General features: G+C 46.4%; 1 protein-coding gene across 3 annotated transcripts; it reads right to left on the reverse strand.

Annotated features, from left to right (window-relative positions):
* Positions 1–8547: 8547 nt before the first annotated feature.
* Positions 8548–16743, reverse strand: LOC143956352 (uncharacterized). 3 transcript variants are annotated; one of them, XM_077466568.1, is made up of 5 exons: positions 16247–16743; positions 14172–14303; positions 13915–14049; positions 13339–13477; positions 8548–10701 (listed from the first exon to the last, which is right to left on the reverse strand). In XM_077466568.1, exons 2-5 carry the CDS (start codon positions 14244–14246, stop codon positions 9980–9982), a joined length of 1071 nt encoding a protein of 356 aa, XP_077322694.1. In that variant the 5' UTR covers positions 14247–14303; positions 16247–16743; the 3' UTR covers positions 8548–9979. The 3 variants fall into 3 exon arrangements, with proteins under 3 accessions (XP_077322694.1, XP_077322693.1, XP_077322695.1); XM_077466567.1 differs by having other exon boundaries at positions 15706–16743; XM_077466569.1 differs by lacking the exons at positions 14172–14303; positions 16247–16743 and having other exon boundaries at positions 13600–14045.
* Between the last annotated feature and the right edge of the window lie 3737 nt (positions 16744–20480).

The following is a 20480-nucleotide window of genomic DNA, read 5'->3' on the forward strand; positions in this document are numbered from 1 at the left end:
ATGGAGTATGGCCGCTTGGGCTGCTCTGTCTTCTGTCTGTGGCCAGGGGAGGGGGTGGGATGGAGCCGGGAGTGCTCCGCTGGTGGGCACTGATGAGGTGGCAGTAATAGGCTGAACTGATGGGCACTGAAAGGCGGCACTGATGGACACTGAAAGGCTGCACTCATGGACACTGATGAGTTGGCACTGATGGGCTGTACTGGTAGGCACCGATTGACACTGATAGGCTGCACTGGTAGGCACTGATGAGGTGGCACGAATGGACACTGATGGGCTGCACTGGTAGGCACTGATGAGGTGGCACGAATGGACACTGATGGGCTGCATTTAGTTGGCACTGGCAAGGCTGCGGCGCAAAGTGTCACCTCCCTGAAATGAGCTTTTGCAGGTTGGGATGTCTGTGACTGGCTCAGGCTGGTCGCTGGATGGCGGCAACTTGAAGTTTTTAGAGCGCCAGTCACAGAAAGAAGAATAACTGACGGAGAGCCGCTTACTTTTCCACTACAAGTCCCGGAGTCCTTGGACTGGAGGCAGGCAGAGGAGACAGGGCGAGACTGGCTCAAGCTGGGTGCTGGCTGCAACTTGAAGTGGTCATCACCCCCCCCCCCCCCGGAGGCTGAGTTGCCACCAGCATCGCTGAGGTAAGAGTCCCTGACCCCCACATCCCCCCCCCCCATACAGCCCATTTACCCTGCCCACCCACTAACCTCAAAATAGGAAATAGCCCTCAACACTGTCTGGCTGTCAGGTCCTGTGCTGGCCATGGCCTATGGGTCCTGCTAGCCATGGCCTGTGGGAGCTGGCCATGGCCTGTTGGTTCTGCTGGCCATGTCCTGTGGGTCCTGCTGGCCATGGCCTGTGGGTCCTGCTGGCCATGGCCTGTGGGTCCTGCTGGCCATGGCATGTGGGTCCTGCTGGTCATGGCATGTGGGTCCTGCTGGGAGCTGGTCATGGCCTGTGGGTCCTGCTGGTCATGGCATGTGGGTCCTGCTGGGAGCTGGCCATGGCCTGTGGGTCCTGCTGGCCATGGTCTGTAGGCAGGGCCACCATCAGAAATTTTACACAGTTTTAGGCCTGGGCCCCCCCATCTCCGGGCCTGACCTTCAACATTCCCCAGGGCCCGCCCACTGGCAGTCCCACCAAGTCCCATCCCATGTCCTTCTCTTTCAGTCTCATCTCCCCGATCGATATATATATAAACAATTGCTGGCTATATCCCCACAAGGAGATTCCCTCACTTCCTGTTCTGGTGACACTAAGGAATTGAGGGGAAATCTCCTGCAATGACATAACCCTGTTAGATGTTCTAGTTATGTATAAAAAGTATATATAAAGCAAGCACTTTTTTTTCCCCATTTTGGCCAAATTATGATCCCCCCATCTGTGTCCCACGGGTTGCAGGAAAAAAATAGCTTGACTCCCCCATTAACAGTGTTGATGGGGGAATCCCTGCTGCAGAGCCATTGTATTCTCCCAGTGAGGGGGGTGGGGAAACCGCCCCTTGCCAGGAGAGCACAGTTATTATTGCTAGTGGCTACAAGAGCTGCTAGAGATCATTGTATGTAAAATCTGACAGGCTGGTCGTACTTAAGTTGATTGATTGATTAACTTGGGTACATTCAGCCTGCCCATACATAGTTTAAATCTCGATCGGTCTCTGCTAAACAGACTGAAATTCACACCATCTATGGCCGGCCTTATCTGCACTCGAGCTGCAATCTTTACAGGGGCCGATCCAGTTTTTCTCAGCAGGGGATCTGTCCGTTGATCGCTTGCTGAGCAGAGCGGGCAACTGATAGGTCTGTATTCACTCATGCTGTCCGTTTACACCCAACCGCCCCTCCCCCCCCCCCCTGATCCGACCAGATAGAGGGGAATGGAGGCCCTTCCATCTTTTCTTTTTGCCAGATCAGATTGGAGGTAGGTGGGTGTATGCGGTCATCCAGTGATAGATATTAGGGGAGCACAGGCTGTGCATGTACAATGTCTTCTAGCAGCTTCAGGGAAACACTTTTTTTTTTTTTTTTTCACTTGCCTCGATCTCTACAACAGCTTCTCTTCAGAGGAATTCTGTCCCTCCCAATAACACAGGAAGCACGAGGCTCTTCAGTGATGGACAGTGCATCCTGTGTACCTATTGGCTAAGGAGGCAGCAGGAGGTGGAGCAGCCCACCTCCTGCTGCCACCTCAGCCAATGAGCAACTGAAAGACTGTTAAGTACCTCCCTCATACCATCTCCCGAGTCCCAGCCCTGCCAGCTAACTATGCTTAGCCTACGGCCGCGTCTCTCCTGCAGGCAGCAGACCTGCACTATTTCTCCTGCACATTTCCTGGTTGCCGCCGGGCCCCCCCCCCAGACACTCTGGCCCGGTACATATGTATTGGCTGTACCCCCTCTGATGGCAACCCTGCCTGTGGGTCCTGCTGGGAGTTGGCCATGTCCTGTGGGTCCTGCTGGCTATGGCCTCTGGGTCCTGCTGGCTATGGCCTCTGGGTCCTGCTGGCTATGGCCTCTGGGTCTTGCTGGCTATGGCCTCTGGGTCCTGCAGGCCACGGCCTGTGGGTCCTCCTTGGCCATAGCCTATGGGTCTTTCTGGCCTGTGGATCCTGCTGGGAGCTGGCATGCGGGTCCTGCTAGCAGCTGGCCTGTGGGTCGGTGGTTCAATGGGCCACTTGACTGGACTTGCCCCCCAGGCTTAAGGCTGACAACCCTCCCCTGACCAGGACAAGTGTGAAGCTTTCTGGATGGGCGTGGAAGGTGAGGGCTTTGTTCTCCCGGGTGACTTCCCAGAGCCTCAACAAAAAATTTGAGTTCTAGGCATTGAATTTGGCCCAGTTGACTATGGTCATGCAAATTGGGTGAACAGGCTGGAGAATGCCGATGCCAAGGTGGCAAGCTGGAAAGGTTGTCGGCTTTCCTTGAGGGAAAAGTTTGATCTGATCAAGACTTACCTGATTCCAATTTTTCTGTATGTCAGTTTTGTTTGCGTTTTGCCACTTTCTCTCTCTACCAGGGTCTGTAGTTGTTTCTTCCAGCTGTTATGGAGGAACAGAATAAACCTCGTCAAAAGGAATGTGACTTACCTTCCTAGGTGGGAGGGTGGTCTAGGGATGATCAACCCTGTAGTCTTTTTCTCTCTAATGTTTGTGAAGTACAATCTTGGTAACATGTTGGCAGAGAGACCGCCTGGGTGGGTTGGTATTTTCCAGTCCTGGTTTAGGCCCTTTCTGCGAGACTGAGAAAATGGCGGGCCAGTGAAAAGCCTGAGGGTCAAGCATGATAAGCTCCCAGCTTATGTTTCCCCGTGTTTTAAAATGCTTCGGCAGTGGCAAGTAACAGCAGGAGAAGTCCGATCTCTTCCAAGGAAACTTCTTGAGACGTGGATCATGAGCTCTGCTTTTTGCGAGCCACTGGCCTTAAGGGATTGCCCAAGCCTGGTTTTGGTGGTGGATTTCTGATTGATTAGTTTGTAGAGAATCCCAATGAAGTTTGGGGATCAGGCTTGGCTTGCCTTTCATGGAAACTTGAAGTTTCTTTCCATGAGTGATCGGGACTGCCCGAGTGTGGAGGAGTGGTGGAGTCCATGGATCACTTTCTACTTCAGTGCCCTTTTAATATAGAGGTGTACAAGAGGGTGGGGAGGGCTCTGAGTATACCCTTCCTCCCCCATATGAGTTATGCAGAGTGGGTGTATGGGGCATTCCAGACTCGTCGGGATTATGATTTAGACACACTTTTTTTAGTTAGTCTAGTAGTCCGTTATTTCATGTGGAGTGCACGGTGTCAGGTATCCTTACGGAGTAAAATCCTCCCTGTCGAAGTGGTGATGCAGGACATTCTGGGTGAGGTTGGGAAGATTTGGGGTCTTGAGAAAGACAGGTGGCAGCAGGAGGCCTGGATAAGGGTGTAGATGAATATCAGGACTCTGTAGCTGCTGCCTGTTGATCGTGGGGTGTGCGGCTTTTCTCTTTATTCTTGTTTCACTCCCCTAGATTTTCAGATCGAATATATTTTTGATAAAAGGCTCCATGCATGGTGACGGCGATGTTCCTTAGTCTGGCTCTCTCGTAGGGATTATGTTGTTTTTTGTTTTGTATAGGTATTCAGTTATTTTGTAAATATATTTTACTTATTTATTATGGTTTTAATGTATATAAGTTGTTGTTTGTAAGATTTTTCAATAAACAAAATTAACCCTTCATAATGGGCACAGCGGGTGTAAAGACCCGGGAACTCAGCACAGAGATGGTAGGAACCTTTCATAATGGGCACAGCAGATGTATAGACCTGGGAACTCAGCACAGGGATGGTGTGAACCCCTCATAATGGGCACAGCAGGTGTGTAGCCCCAGAAACTCAGCACAGGGATGGTGGGAACCCCTCATAATGGGCACAGCAAGTGTATAGAGATGGGAACCATTGTGTATCGGTATCCCCAGGGACCAAACAATGCATTGAAGTTCATTTGATCTTCAGAGTAACAGGAGTACCAGCAACAATTTTTATATTTGCCCTCTAGGTGGCGATACAGCATAACTATTGATATAGCACAGCGGAACAAGTCACTGCCACACAAAGCATGTGATGATGAACTGGGGGTCCTGGAAAGGAATCCAGTCTCTGTGTGGTTGGGGGGGGGGGGGGGGGGGGCAGCTGCAGAAGACATCCCAGGTAGTAGAGGACAGGAACCCTGCTGCTGGTGTCCTATCATATAAGGTCCCCCATCCGATAGTGTCCGCTGTGTACTGCGCATGCGCAGTACCCAGCAACACACATTCTGAAAATTGCCGAGGATGAACGGCGCCTGCGCCGTGAGTCCAGGTTCTATCCCCACTATCCAAGTGGACATAGAGTAGAAATATAAAAGAGCCGAGTGCAGCAAGGCCGAGCCTGAAGCGTGGCAAACGAAGCTCGCCCTCGCGTGGGGCCCTCTAATATTCACAACCCTATGTCCGCTTGGATGGTGGGGCTACCACCTCCACTCACGGCGCAGGCGCCGTTCAGCTTCGGAGATTTTCCAAAGCTTTGTCTGCTCCGTACTGCGCATGCGCAGTACGGGGCGGACACTATATCATGGCCGGACACTATATGGCAGAACACCGGCTCCACACAAATGTGGCTGCAGAGATCTCTGGTACAGCAGTCCAGGTGTCTGTGAGCAATCCCACCCCAATGGCTGTACTGGGGTCTCTGAGTGGGGTTTAGGTTAGTGCTGCTATACCACCTGACACAGGGGGCACGCTACCCAGCCACAGCTTCCACCTTCAAGTACAGTGTCATTGAGACACTGGAAGGTAGAGGATCTGTAATTTATATCCCCTGGGGGTATCAGAGAATCCAGGGGGTGATAGGAGCCACCGGGGATTGTGTTTAATTGGGTCACAGGACCCTTAGTAGGCTGCTGGGGAAGGAGGGTAAGGGGTACACCACTACAGAACTCAGCACAGGGATGGTGGGAACCCTTCATAATGGGCAAAGAAAGTGTACTTACCCAAAACTCAGTGCAGGGATGGTTAGAATCCCTCATAATGGGCAAGGAAAGTGTACTTACCCAAGACTCATCGCAGGGCTGGTGGGAACCCTTCATAATGAGCACAGCAGATGTACAGACCTGGAAACTCAGCACAGGGGTGGTGGAAACCCTTCATAATGGGCACAGCAGGTGTACAGACCTAGGAATTCGGCACAGGGATGGTGGGAACCCCTCATAATGGGCAAAGAAAGTGTACTTACCCAAGACTCAACACAGTGATGGTGGGAACTCCCCATAATGGGCACAGCAGATGTATAGACCCAGGAATTTGGCACAGGGATGGTGGGAACCCCTCATAATGGGCACAGCAGATGTATAGACCCAGGAACTCAGCACAGGGATGTTGGGAACCCCTCATAATGGGCACAGCAGGTGTACAGACTCGGGAATTCCTCACAGGGATGGTGGGAACCCAAAAATGTAATGGGCACAGCAGTTGTACAGACCCAGGAACTTAGCACAGGGATGGTGGGAACCCCTCATAATGGGTATATCAGGTGTACCGACCCGGGAACTCAGCACAGGGATGGTGGGAACCCTATATAATGGGCAAAGAAAGTGTACTTACCTAAGACTCAGTGCAGGGATGGTGGGAACCCCTCATAATGGGTATATCAGGTGTACCGACCCGGGAACTCAGCACAGGGATGGTGGGAACCCTATATAATGGGCAAAGAAAGTGTACTTATGCAAGACTCAGTGCAGGGATGGTGGGAACCTCTCATAATGGGCACAGCAGATATATAGACCCGGGAACTCAACACAGGGATGGTGGGAACCCCTTATAATAGGCACAGCAGGTGTACAGACCCAGGAATTAGGCACAGGGATGGTGGGAACCCCTCATAATTGGTATATCAGGTGTACAGACCCAAGAACCTAGCACAGGGATGGTGGGAATCCTTCATAATGGGCAAGGAAAGTGTACTTACCCAAGACTCAGCACAGGGATGGTGGGAACCCCTCATAATGGGCACAGCGGGTATAAGAGATGGGAACCATTGTGTATCGGTATCCCCAGGGACCAAACAATGCATTGAAGTTCATTTGATCTTTACCGACTGTATGACTGCACAAACAGAAAGGTACAAGGACATTTAACTCAAATTCAACTGACAGTAATATAAATATCATCCAGAGTAACAGGAGTACCAGCAACAATTCTTATATTTGCCCTCTAGGTGGCGATGCAGCATAACTATTGATATAGCACAGGGGAACAAGTCCCTGGCACACAAAGCATGTGATGATGAACTGGGGGTCCTGGAAAGGAATCCAGTCTCTGTGTGGTTGGGGGGGCCCAGCTGCAGAGGAGATCCCAGGTAGTAGAGGACAGGAACTGCTGCCGGCTTCACACGGGTGTGGCTGCAGAGATCTCTGGTACAACAGTCCAGGTGTCTGTGAGCAATCCCACCCCAATGGCTGTACTGGGGTCTCTGACTGGGGTTTAGGTTAGTGCTGCTATACCACCTGACACAGGGGGCACGCTACCCAGTCACAGCTTCCACCTTCATGTACAGTGTCATTGAGCCACAGGAAGGTAGAGGATCTGTAATTTATATCCCCTGGGGGTATCAGAGAATCCAGGGGGTGATAGGAGCCACCGGGGATTGTGGTTAATTGGGTCACAGGACCCTTAGTAGGCTGCTGGGGAAGAAGGGTAAAGGGGTACGCCACTACAGAACTCAGCACAGGGATGGTGGGAACCCCTCATAATGGGCAAAGAAAGTGTACTTACCCAAGACTCAGTGCAGGGATGGTGGGAATCCCTCATAATGGACACAGCAGATATATAGACCTGGGAACTCAACACAGGGATGGTGGACACCCCTCATAATGGGCACAGCAGGTGTACAGACCCGTGAACTTAGCACAGGGATGGTGGGAACCTCGCATAATGGGCACAGAAGATATATAGACCTGGGAACTAAGCACAGGGATGGTGGAAACCCCTCATAATAGACACAGATGATTTGCAGACGCTTGAACTCAGCACAGGGATGTTGGGAACCCCTCATAATGAGCACAACAGGAGTTCAGAACTGGGAACTCAGCACAGGAATGGTGGGAACACCTCATAATGGACACAGCAGGTGTACAGAACTGGGAACTTAGCACAGGGATGGTGGAAACCCCTCATTATGGACACAGCAGGAATTTAAGATGCAAACTCATTGCAGGGATGGTAGAAACCTTTCAGAATGAACACAGCCAGCGTACGGACCCAGGAACTCAGCGTAGGGATGGTGGGGACCACTTATATTAGACACAATAGTTTTACAGACCCAGAAGTTACATGCAGGGATGGTGGGAACCCTTTGTAATAGACACAGCAGATGTACTCAGATGTGGCTCAGGTAGCAATTTTTTTTTTGTAGTATTTTTTTTTTTTTTTATGAAAGCGGAGTTCATCTTTAACACTTTATTCCTTTATAGACGTTTATTCTAAAGATAAATATTTTCAATATACAAAATATAGGATCACCATTTTTCAGCAGGATAGTCATTAAACTGACGCCTTTGCCTTAAGGTGACCACATTTCTCACTATTAGATTTTACAATCTCTACAATTTCCACATTGACTGTTTCTGATAATTACTTTTCATCCAAAAGAGCGATTTCTCCTGTTGACGAACCCAATCGATCTTTTCTATTGTGTAGTGTGAAGCCATCTTTTATCAAGCAGCAGACTGATAAAGACAATCAAATCTGAGATCAGTTATTATCATTAGAGGTATGATCATCGTCAATGAGATTTACAGGGATCATCCAATTATATTGTACATAGATCGTCTTATATTGTAATGTGTGCATCTGGCTTTATAGAAACACGTAAGATCCAAATCGACAATTGCAGCTGAGGTAGAAAAGATGTAGCTGGATAGCCGCACTCTGAATTATTCAACTTTATTTCAAAAATGTAATTAAAATCATAGCATCCAGGCTGGTAAACAGACTAACTGCACAGCGGCTGACTAAGCACCATGTTCGGTGTGAAACATGTCAGCGGCTGTGCAGTTAGTCTGTTTACCAGCCTAGATGCTATGATTTTAATTACATTTTTGAAATAAAGTTGAATAATTCAGAGTGCGGCTATCCAGCTACATCTTTTCTACTTCAGTTCCTGTTGCAAACAGAGCCAGCACCCTGTGGGATTGTAGAGACAGATGTTTTGGGAGAAGTCATTACCTTAGAGCGGTAATTCTTTGTATTAATTGCAGCTGAGGACTGGAGGTTGGGGTAGGGTGCACAGTTCTAATAAAAGATACCTTGCTATATACTGTAAATGTAACCAAAAACGTAGGAGCACTGTTGGTCAACAATCATGTCTGTGGTCTTCAGAAAACACTCCTAGGCAATGGTGAAGGAGACAAAGGCTGATTAGGGATATGTAGTTCTTAGTTCTTACAGAAGACACCTTGATATATAATGGCACCCACAAACATAAGACAACAGTTGGCAAGTCATGCCAGTGGTCTTCAGCAAATGCACCAAGGCAAAGGAGAAGGAGACCAAGTCTGGTTGGGGATGGAATAGTTCAGTCATTCCTTAGAGAAGACACCTTGATATATAATGGCACCCAAAAACATAAGACAACAGTTGGCAAGTCATACCAGTGGTCTTCAGCAAATGCACCAAGGCAATGGAGAAGGAGACCAAGTCTGGTTGGGGATGGAATAGTTCAGTCAACCCTTAGAGAAGACACCTTGATATATAATGGCACCCAAAAACATAAGACAACAGTTGGCAAGTCATACCAGTGGTCTTCAGCAAATGCACCAAGGCAATGGAGAAGGACACCAAGTCTGGTTGGGGATGGAATAGTTCAGTCATTCCTTAGAGAAGACACCTTGATATATAATGGCACCCAAAAACATAAGACAACAGTTGGCAAGTCATACCAGTGGTCTTCAGCAAATGCACCAAGGCAATGGAACAAGTCTGGTTGGGGATGGAATAGTTCAGTCATTCCTTAGAGAAGACACCTTGACATACATGTACCCAATTATGTAAGACAACCGTTGGTCAAGAATCATGCCTGTGGTCTTCAGCAAATGCTCCTAGACAATGGTGAATGAGACCAAGGCTTGTTGGGGGTGAAGTAGTGTAGACAGTTCTTAAAGAAGACATCTTGATATATACATGTATCCAGAGACATAAGTCAACTGTTGGCCAACAATCAACGCCATTACAATAAAGTTGCAAAGGAACCTTCAAAGAAGCTTTTTTTTGTTGTGACAGATTGTTTTTAAGTGGGGTAAATTTATTGACCAGCATGGATTAATTAAGTCCATGACTTGTTTCCTCCAACAGAAGAGCAGCTTTGGGGGTCAACAGAAGATCTTTAGTTTCTTATCATGTTCCACTATCTGGCACTACCCAGTGTCCACAGTCAGGTTAAGGCTCCATGTGATTTCCTAAGGGGACATCTCTCGCCTTCAGATTAGGTAGCTGGCTTCTCCACTCTGTGGACTCGAAGATGGGTGATGAGTTGAGCCTTCTGCGCAAAGCATTTCCCACACTCGCTGCATGAGAAAGGTTTTTCACCGGTATGTGTCCTTGTGTGCCTCACGAGGTCAGAATTCTTGGTAAAGCCTTTCTGGCACTCTGGGCACACATACGGCCTCTCCTTTTCGCTTGTGTGAATCCTCCGGTGCATAACTAGGCGTCCTTTCTCCTGGAAACACATCCCACAGTCCGAGCAGGAAAAGAGCTTGTCATCTGGGTGGAGTCTGCGGACGTGTATGGCCAGATTTTTCTTGTTGCTGAAACATCGAGCGCACACGGTACAGGAGTACGGCTTCTCACCAGTATGGACTCGTACGTGGCGGATGAGTTTGGATTTCACCTGAAACCGCCTCTCACAGTCAGAACAAGAAAATCGCTTCCTTTTAGCATGCATTCTCTGATGTTTGTCACGGTCTTCATCGCAAGAAAAGCCTTTCCCACACTCTGAACATCCATAGGAGCCAATGTTGGTGTCCACCTTCTGATCTTCAACAAAACCCAATTCCCACGTAGAATATTCACACAGTTCGGAGCAGGTTTTTGATTTGCAGGGAGATGATCCCTCAGGATCAATGTCTGGGTTTACGGGTCTTTCACCTGGAGAAACTTGTGTGATGTCAGGGTGCCCTTCCAAGATATTCCTCATGGGCAGGTTCCCTGGTAAGAAAACAAAAAGAAGACTGCCACTTTCCGTTAACAGTACCTGGCCACAGCTTAACAGTAACATTAAATATTCTTTAGTTAAGATATGAAGAAGCTGACATCTCATCTTAACCCCTTAAAGACCAGGTCTATAACGACACTTTTCGTTTGCATGTAAAAATCTGTATTTTTTTTTTTTTATAGAAAGCTTCTTAGAACCCCCAAACATTATATATTTTTTAGCAGATGCCCTAGAAAAAAAATGGTGGGTGTTGCAATTTTTTTATGCCACACAGTATTTGCACAGCGGTTTTTCAAATGGGAAAAATATATACTTTACACCACGGTACCACTTTTTAGAGCCGACGGTCGGCTCTCCTGTAAAAGAAATCCTAGTGGCTAACCAGCCGCTGTATTGCTTTTACAAGCAGCAGGAGGGTAGGCCCCCCCCCCGCCGCCTTGCATGGCTTTCTTGGGCTCTCCTGTCCCACCAGGAGACCCGAGTGACCGCCCAGTGCATGCGATGGCTGGTTGGAAAGCCGAATAAAGCTGGGATCGGCTTTGATTGGCTCTTGGCTATGGGAACCCGGTAGTGATGACCTGACATCACTTTCAGTTTATCCAGATGTCATCAGCTACATTTAAAAAAAAAAATCAAAAGCATTTGAAGACACTGTTCTTGGTGTTTTCAATGCTTTTAAGGGCAGAGGAGGGATATGGGGTCTTTTAGACCCCATATCTCTCCACAAAGACTACCTGTGACATGCCTATTGCTGTCACAAAATGTTTGCATTCATTGTGACAGCAATAAAAGTGATCAAAAAAGAAGAAAAATAAAGTAACTGTGTAAAAAAAAAAAATGTAAAACATTTTTTAAAGTGCCCCCGCCCCCCTGTGCTCATGCCCAAAGGCGAACACACGGACCGGTCCAACACGCAAGCAAACAAAAGTTCTGGTCTGGAAGTAGATAATACCCAATTTTTTGGAAAAACTAAAAGATGATGTTACACCGAGTAAATAGACACCTAATATGTTACGCTTTAAAATTGAGCACGCTCGTGGAATGCCAACAAACTACGATACTTTAAAAAAAAATTCCATAAGCGACGCTATCAATTTTTTTACAGGTTACCTGTTTAGAGTTACAAAGGAGGTCTAGCACTATAATTATTGCTCTGGCTATATAGTTTGCAGCGATACCCCGCATGTGTGGTGGGAACACCGTTTACATATGCATGAGCGACCTATATATGCATTCGCCTCTGAGCACAGGAGGGTGGAGGCGCTTTACTTTTTTTTCTTTTTTTTTTTTTTTACACAGTTTCTTTTATTCATTATTATTTATTTTTAATTTTTTATCACTTTTATTGCTGTCAAAAGGAATGCAAAAACAGGTACTCTTAACGGAGAGATCTGAGATCTATTAGACCCCAGATGTGTCCTCTGCCCTTAATCACACCAAGATCACATGCTTTCACTGTTGAAAAATGGAGCTGTTTACATCTGGGAAACCGGAAGTGACAAAAATGCTCATTGCTTCCGGTCTCCAAGACCATAGAGGTGATTAGAGACAATCTGGTCTCTGGTCACCTTTATTGTAAGCTGACGATACCGCCAGCTCGGATTCTGGGCTCCCCGCCAGGGCGGGAGGGCCAGGATAGACACCAGAAGGCAAAGGGAGGAGAGGACCCCCTTCCACCTCCCGTAAAAGCAATCCAGCAGCTAATTAGAATTGCTTTTACAAAAAACAGCATTGTCTGCCAGAAAAAACAATACTGGGATGATGCCTGTAGCTGTAAGCACCATCCCGGTATAACCACTTGCAGCCAATCAATCACATGAATGTGCGTGATTTTGCGCCAAGTGCTTAACTGCACTCTAAAGGTCAGTTATTGACTCCCAAACCGTTCTCCAATTCTATGGTGCTCCACCTTAATGGCAGTTGGTCCATTAGTCTTCTCTCACAATCCTGACTGATCAAATAACCTCTAATGCTTATTAAAGACCTTAATTAGCCCTAATTTGGACCAGTTGGTGCACCGCAAGTCCAACCATTTAAACTCAAGAAGGGCAGATGGTGCTTCCGTTGCTGGTCTTGACAGCCAGATGGCCTAGATTTGCCGTAATTTTACTTTACAATATGTCTTATGCCGCGTACACATGATCGGAAAATCAGCAAAAGTCCGATGTGAGCTTTTGGTCAGAAAATGTGACCGTGTGTATGCTCCATTGGACTTTTGCTGGCGGCATTTCGGCCAGCAAAAGATTGAGAGCAGGTTCTCTATTTTTCCGACGGAAAAATTTTCTATCGGAAATGCCGTTCGTCTGTAGGCAATTCCGACACGCAAAATTCCTATGCATGCTCGGAAACAATTCGACACATGCTCGCAAGCATTGAACTAAATTTTCTCAGCTCGTCGTAGTGTTGTACGTCACCGCATTCTTTAAAGTCGAAAGTTCAGAGAACTTTTGTGTGACCGTGTGTATGCAAGCCAAGCTTGAGCGGAATTCTGTCGGAAAAGCCATCCAAGATTTTTCAGACGGAAAATCCTATTGTGTGTACGCGGCATAACCAAGATTTTCCAACGTGTTGGAGAGAGGAAAATGTTTAAAATAGGTAAACCACTTTTGTGTTTAAGAGTCGTTACTCACTTGTGCCAGTCTCCATGGAGGATTCCTCTTCTTTAATCCTCACCACCATTTCGACCACCTCTTTAGACTGCTGATCTGCCTCAACATGCATCTCAGTGTCCTTTAAAATTTCTGTTTTCACATCTCTGAGATCTTCATTCTGAATCCACAAGAGAATAGAAAATCTTTAAACTGTAAACTAGTTTCATCCACGCATCATCTCAACATGTCATACAGTGTGGTGTCACTTTGGTGTTTGCCAAGACCCTCAGTTCTGTCTACCTGAATATGGTAAGGGATGTGATGTTCCTGTGCGAACTCCCTGGAATAAGGAAGATTAATTCCCATTCCCATACCATAAAATGACCATTGGGTTCATACAGCTGGCACTGCCAAGTGGCATCAACCCAGGAACTTTGCAGGTACCATGAAATGACAGGTCAATCATCCACAATTCAATTAACCCAAAGCAACCTCTGGAGGAACCCTTGTTGAGTTGCTTTATAGGAACCTAACTTATGCAAAGATACAGTCACCACCCAGACCTATCCCTTGTCTTTTACTTGATAATATCCCAGACTTCCTGACACAGCTTACCTCTCTGGTCAACAGCTCAGTCATCTTGTTTACCAGTTCCAGGATCTTTTGCACATTGGCACTCCTAGCTAGCATGGATTGTGATGGAGGCAATGTTATAGACACTTGGTGGCCAGACCTCACAATGGGATTAATCTGTGTATAGAAACAACAATGTCATGTGAAACATCCAAACCCCTCATCACCTTTTCAATCAGCTTTGTATTTTATTATTCAAAATAAGAGAGATATCATGTGACATTCCCAACTTTTCTTACCTCTCCAGTCAGCAGGTAGATGATCTCCAGTGTAAGATCTACTATCTCCTTTATTCGTATTTTGCCCTTGTCCATTTTGCATGAGGTACCGTCTCAGGTTTGTGCAAAAGTTAATCACCTTCAATGTGACCTCTGGGACACCAAAAACAGTATATCAATAATAAGGATAAGTGGCTATTAAACTAATACGACACCACAGGACCCAACACAGCACCACAGAACCTAAAACAGCACCACAGGGCCCAAAACAGCACCACAAGACCCAACACAGCACCTCAGAACCCAAAACAGCACCACAGTACCCTACACAGGGCCCAACTCAACACCACAGAACCTACACAAAAAAACACAACTCAACATCACAAAACCCAACACAACACCAGTGGACCCAACACAACACCACAAATCCCAACACAATACTACAGAACTCAACACAACACCACAGAAACCATAGCAGCAGCAACCATTGAAGACCTAGAATATATACATATATACAACTCCAATTCCAAATTGGCACGTTGTGTAAACTCTCCATAAAAACAGAACACAATGATTTTCAAACCTCATAAACACACATTTTTTTTCACAGTATAAAGCAGAAAACATATTAAATGTTTAAATTGAGAAAATTTACAATTTTAAGAAAAAAAATAAGGTCATTTTGAAATTGATTGCAGCAACACGACTCCAAAAAGTTGGCACAGGGCAACAAAAAGCTGGCAAAGTAAGTGGTACTAACAAGGAAGACCTGGAAGAACATTTCACAACTAATTAGGTTAATTGGCAACAGGTTAGTAACAGGATTGGGTATAAAAGGGGTATATTAATCAGAGTGTCTCAGAAGTAACGATAGGTAGAGGTTCACCAATCTTTGAAATGCTGTGGGACCTCTAAAGGAATGGAGGGGGGGCTCTGATGGGAAGGGCGGCACTCTAGTGTGAAGGTGGACTCCTGGTGTAAACGGGAGACCTCTGATCTGAAGGGGTACTCTGATGTCATGGGGGACCTCTAGTGTGAAGCAGGGACTCTGATGTTATATGGGGACCTCTAGTATGAAGGGGTACTATCATGTGATGGGGGGAACCTCTGGTATAAAGCATACTCTGGTGTGATGGGGGGACCTGTGGTATGAAGTGGGGACTCTGATGTGATGGGGGACATCTGGTGTGAAGGGGTACTCTGAAGTGATGGGTTGACCTGTGGTGTAAAGTGTTAACTCTGATGTGATAGGGGGACCTCTGTTGTGAAGCAGGACTCTGATGTGATATGGGGACTTCTGATGTGAAGTTTAAGTGGAACCAAAGGCAAAACTTTTTTTCATTTTGAATAGGAGGGTTCTAACCCCCTGCCAGTTATTTTCTGCCATCTGTGTCCCAATGAGTAGTTTTCCCATCACTTCCTAGCTCAAGGTGTCCACTGAAAAAGAAAAAAAGGAGGCAGGAGAGCCCTTATAGTGTAATAAATTGCTTCAAACAGTGAAGTGACTCGAAATGTGATTCCATAATTGGAAGAAAGAAAATAAAAAATGACTTACCTCTATTATGGCTGTGGTCACTCCTAGGGGTGGGAACACGCAAACCTTCCAAATACGTGGGTGGAGAAAACCTGTCTCTACGCACCACCGCTCTCTATGCTTTGGGGGGTCCGGTCCTGGGTCCTCTAGCGGGTGTATGGAATTTGTTAGTACAAGAGGAGCCCGCAATAATAACCCATCGATGGTCCAATCTGCAGAGGTGCCTGAAGTTATATGTCAAAGAATGAGTCAAAGTCTTCTGCTCCGACCCATTCTTTGACATATATCTTCAGGTGCCTATGCCGCTAGGACCTCCAATTGGTTATTTTTGCAGACTCCTCTTGAACTTACCGATACCATGTCTGAGTTGTCTCATTTGATATGTATATGTTATATATTATTGGAAAATCACAGTTTCATTTGCTCTTCTGGGCTGCAGACAGAGAAGACCTGTCATGACACAGTAATCGGAGATAACGTCCATTCTATGTATTCTGTATTGTATGACAGAGCAGCTCCTGCAGATTTTCAGGGTAGAGTACACCAGATGAGCCAAACATACCTCCCTGTCCTGCCGTCAGCTGGGCCCTGACTGATGATATCACACAGCTGGAGGGGCAGGGAACTCTGGGTAATGTAGTCAGTCCCACGCAGCTAGAGATTAACCCTCGCCCTCCTGTAGACTCATAAATCAGCAATTATCCACCAGGGTTCTGTAGGGTTCCTCAAAAACAAGTTACTGGTGTATGCAGAATAGGATACACAATCTGTAGTGGTCCTCGCTGTTTTCATAATATCTGTGTTGTGATTACTGACCTGTTGGTTGATTTTAATCTTTGTAATAAATAAATAATATTTTTATAACTTTTGGTCTAACTAAATTTGATTCCTATAAAGTCCTACCCAATGTATTCTTTCTTACTCAATTCCATTATGGATGTGGCACCATTTGTTTTATCTAGGACTGACTTTCTTATAAGGGTTCTTCCAAAGGAGTCATTTTAAACCATGGTTCCTCCAGAGCAGCCATTTTCAACCAGGGTTCTGTAGCATTCCTTCAGAGCAGCCATTCTCAATCAGGGTTCTGTAGAGTTCCTCCAGAGCAGCCATTCTCAATCAGGGTTCTGTAGAGTTCCTCCAGAGCAGCAATTCTCAACCAGGGTTCTGTAGCGTTCCTTCAGAGCAGCCATTCTCAATCAGGGTTCTGTAGAGTTCCTCCAGAGCAGCCATTCTCAACCAGGGTTCTGTAGCGTTCCTTCAGAGCAGCCATTCTCAACCAGGGTTCTGTAGAGTTCCTCCAGAGCAGCCATTCTCAATCAGGGTTCTGTAGAGTTCCTCCAGAGCAGCCATTCTCAACCAGGGTTCTGTAGCGTTCCTTCAGAGCAGCCATTCTCAATCAGGGTTTTGTAGAGTTCCTTCAGAGCAGCCATTCTCAACCAGGGTTCTGTAGCGTTCCTTCAGAGCAGCCATTCTCAACCAGGGTTCTGTAGAGTTCCTCCAGATCAGCCATTCTCAACCAGGGTTCTGTAAGGTTTCACCAGAGCAGCCAGTCCCAACCTGGGTTCCTCCGGAGCAGCCATTCTCAACCAGGGTTCCATAGGGTTCCTCCAAAGCAGCCATTCCCAATCAGAGTTCTATAGGGGTTCTCCATTGCAGCCATTCCTGACCAGGGTTCCATAGGGTTCCTCCAGAAGCCGCTAGAGGGCTCGAGCTGTGGCTGATTGACACCCCAGTTGATGGTACCTGCATAGTTACGGGACCAATGCCACTTGACAAAGCCAGTAGGGGGGGGGGGGGCACCAAGTAACTTTGTAGCTGTTTGTAAGGGTGGCATTGTGACCATCATTGTAAGGGTTGCATTATTTTATTGCCCACAATGCAAAGGACATTTTTTACCTTATCCTCATATGGAATTGGTTGGAGTCAGGGTTCCCCAAGACTTAAAAATAATTTTAGGACTTCCTCTGGAGAATAAGGTTGAGAAAGGCTGCTCCAGAGATTCCAGGAGTATTGGCTGATTGACCTCCCATAAGATGATGCTCCCACAGTTTCCGGGCCAATGCTGGTTGGCAGAGTCAGTGGCATTACACTGTATTAGTGAGCCCACAGAAAGTCAAGGGTTAACCCACACCATATTAGTGAGCCTGTAGCAAGGCAAGGGTTACTCGCTGGTGTATTACATGTGTCTTAACCCTTGCCTTCCTGTGGGCTAACTATACTTTACAACATGGATTAACCCTCGCCCTGCTATGGGTTTTAGTATTGATTAACGCTTGCCTTGCTGTGGGCTTCTTATCACAGCATTAACCATCTCCTTACTGTGGGCTTCTTATCACAGCATTAACCGTGTGGGCTCACTATTGCACTGTGGATTAACTCTCGCCTTGCTGTGGGCTCACTATTATACCATGGATTAACCCTTGCCATGCTGAGGGCTCGGCATTATGGTGTGAAAAACCCTCCCCTTGCTGTGGGCTCAATATTATGGTGTGGATTAACCCTTGCCTTGCTGCTGGCTCATTAGTATGATGTGTATTATCCCTTGCCTTGCGATGGGCTCACTATTATATTGTGGATTACCCCTTGCCTTGCTATGGGCTCATTAGTATGGTGTGGATTAACTCCTGCCTTGCCATAGGCTCACTACACTAGTACAGTGTGAATTAACCCTTGTCTTGCTGCAGGCTTCTTATCACAGAATTAACCATCTCCTTGCTGCTGGCTGTTGTTGTTTGCAGTAACCCTCACTGTGCCCTGGGCCCTTTACCACAGTGTGGATTAACCCTCGCTTTCCCATGAAATCGCTGTCATGCTTTATGTAAACCCTTGAGCCGCGGGATCGGTATTTTTGAGTGGGTTAACCCTTGCCTTGCCGCGGGCCCACTACACTAGTACAGCGTGGATTAACCCCTGCCTTGCTGCAAGCTTCTTGGCACAGCATTAACTATTGCTGTTTGCAGTAACCCTTGCTTTGCCATGGGTCCATTCTTACAGTGTGGATTAACCCCCCCCCCCCTTTTCCATGAAATCTCTAGCATGCAGTATGTCGACCCTTTTGCCTCGCTGTGAGCTGACTTTTCAATAACGGGAGCAACACTGGCCTTGCAGAAGACTGCACTGTGGAGTTAGGCTCACCTTGCATTGGGGCAACGTCATACTATGAACCTTCACCTTCTGGTAGACTGACCATCATGCTATGCATTGACTATTGCCTTGCAATTGGCACAACTGTTATACTCAACCCTCGCTGTACTGTAGACTCCGTAAGGACATTGGCCAACCTTTGCCTGCTGTGATGTCATTGTAATGTCCTAGGTTGACACAACTCCCCATTGCACACAATGCAATTTTATCCCACGCCTCTGGGGGGATGGGATTGATGCATGGCAAGGTTGGTCATGGTATTGAAGCATCTCCTGCACACCACATAAGGGAAGGACTTTAGATTCTCAGATGTTGGATGAGTTTTGATCTTCACTGGAAATGGTTTTCCCGCAATCCAGACATGAACAAGGCTTCCTTCCACGCTCTGAAGGCAACGCTGGTGGGTTAACCGAGTGCACCCAACGTGGCTGCCTCATCGCCTCCTAAGAGCTTTGAGTCCCAAGGGAGAAAATCGTTATAAAAATACGAAATATTTATAGAAATAAGAAGTAAAGTCCAAATATCATGCAATATTTATCACAGTTTAAGCAAAAACAATATAACCACTTGACCACCAGACTTTTTCTGACACTTTTTTGTTTACATGTAAAAATCTGCTTTTTTTGCTAGAAAATGGCTTAGAACCCCCAAACATTAAATATATTTTTTAGCAGAGACCCTAGAGAATAAAATGGTGATCATTGCAATATTTTATGTGTGGTATTTTGCTCAGCTGTTTTTCTAACACAATTTTTGGGGAAAAAATACACTTAAATTAATTTTAAAGCACACAAACACAATATAATACCAACCTGTTTGGGTAAAATATAAAATATGATGTTACGGCAAGTAAATAGATACATAGCATGTCATGCTTTAAAATTACTCACACGTACAGAATGGCGCCGAAAAACGTTTTAAAAAAAATCTCCACAGCAAACGCTTTAAAAGCCTTTACAGGTTACCAGTGGAGAGTTGCAGAGGAGTTCCAAGGGAGAAAATCGGTAACTGCAGACATAATCCTGGTATACCACTTGAAAGCTGTAAGTCCTTGTACACACGGTCGGAGAATCTGTCGGAATGAGTCTTATCGGACCGTGTCGTCAGATAATCCGACTGTGTGTGGTATGCATCGGACTGATTCCGTCTGAATCTCCGTCCGATCCAAATTTCCAACATGTTGGAAATATTTCCCGACCAACAGGGCCGGACGGACCTAATCCGATCATGTGTAGAGCATTTTCATCGGACCAAGTGCCACGCATGCTCAGATCAAATTCCTACATTAAAGCTATTGGCTACTAGCCTGAATGTAGTCCCATCGTAACGAAATTACATCATCACGTTCTGAAAGATCGGATTTTTCGTCAACTTGGCCCGACCGTGTGTATGCAACAGTTTCGGACACAATCCGTCGGACTAAATCCGACGGGCAAAATCCGACGGATTTGGTTGGCAAAATCTCCGACCGTGTGTACGTGGGCTAATGTAAATGTAACTATTGTGATCTTCAAGTGGATAATATGTGATTCTAAACCTTTTCCTGAAACTAAGCAAAAGTTGAGAACTTCACGGCCAATAGGAATCCTGGTTTCATTTTCAAGGGAAAAAAAAGGTGGGATTTTATTTGCCAAAAATATATTTCTTTGTTA

Source organism: Lithobates pipiens, unplaced genomic scaffold (genome assembly GCF_037356315.1).
Source record: "Lithobates pipiens isolate NorthernLeopardFrog02 unplaced genomic scaffold, aLitPip1_a1.2 Scaffold_35, whole genome shotgun sequence".
Taxonomy (NCBI): Eukaryota; Metazoa; Chordata; class Amphibia; order Anura; family Ranidae; genus Lithobates; species Lithobates pipiens.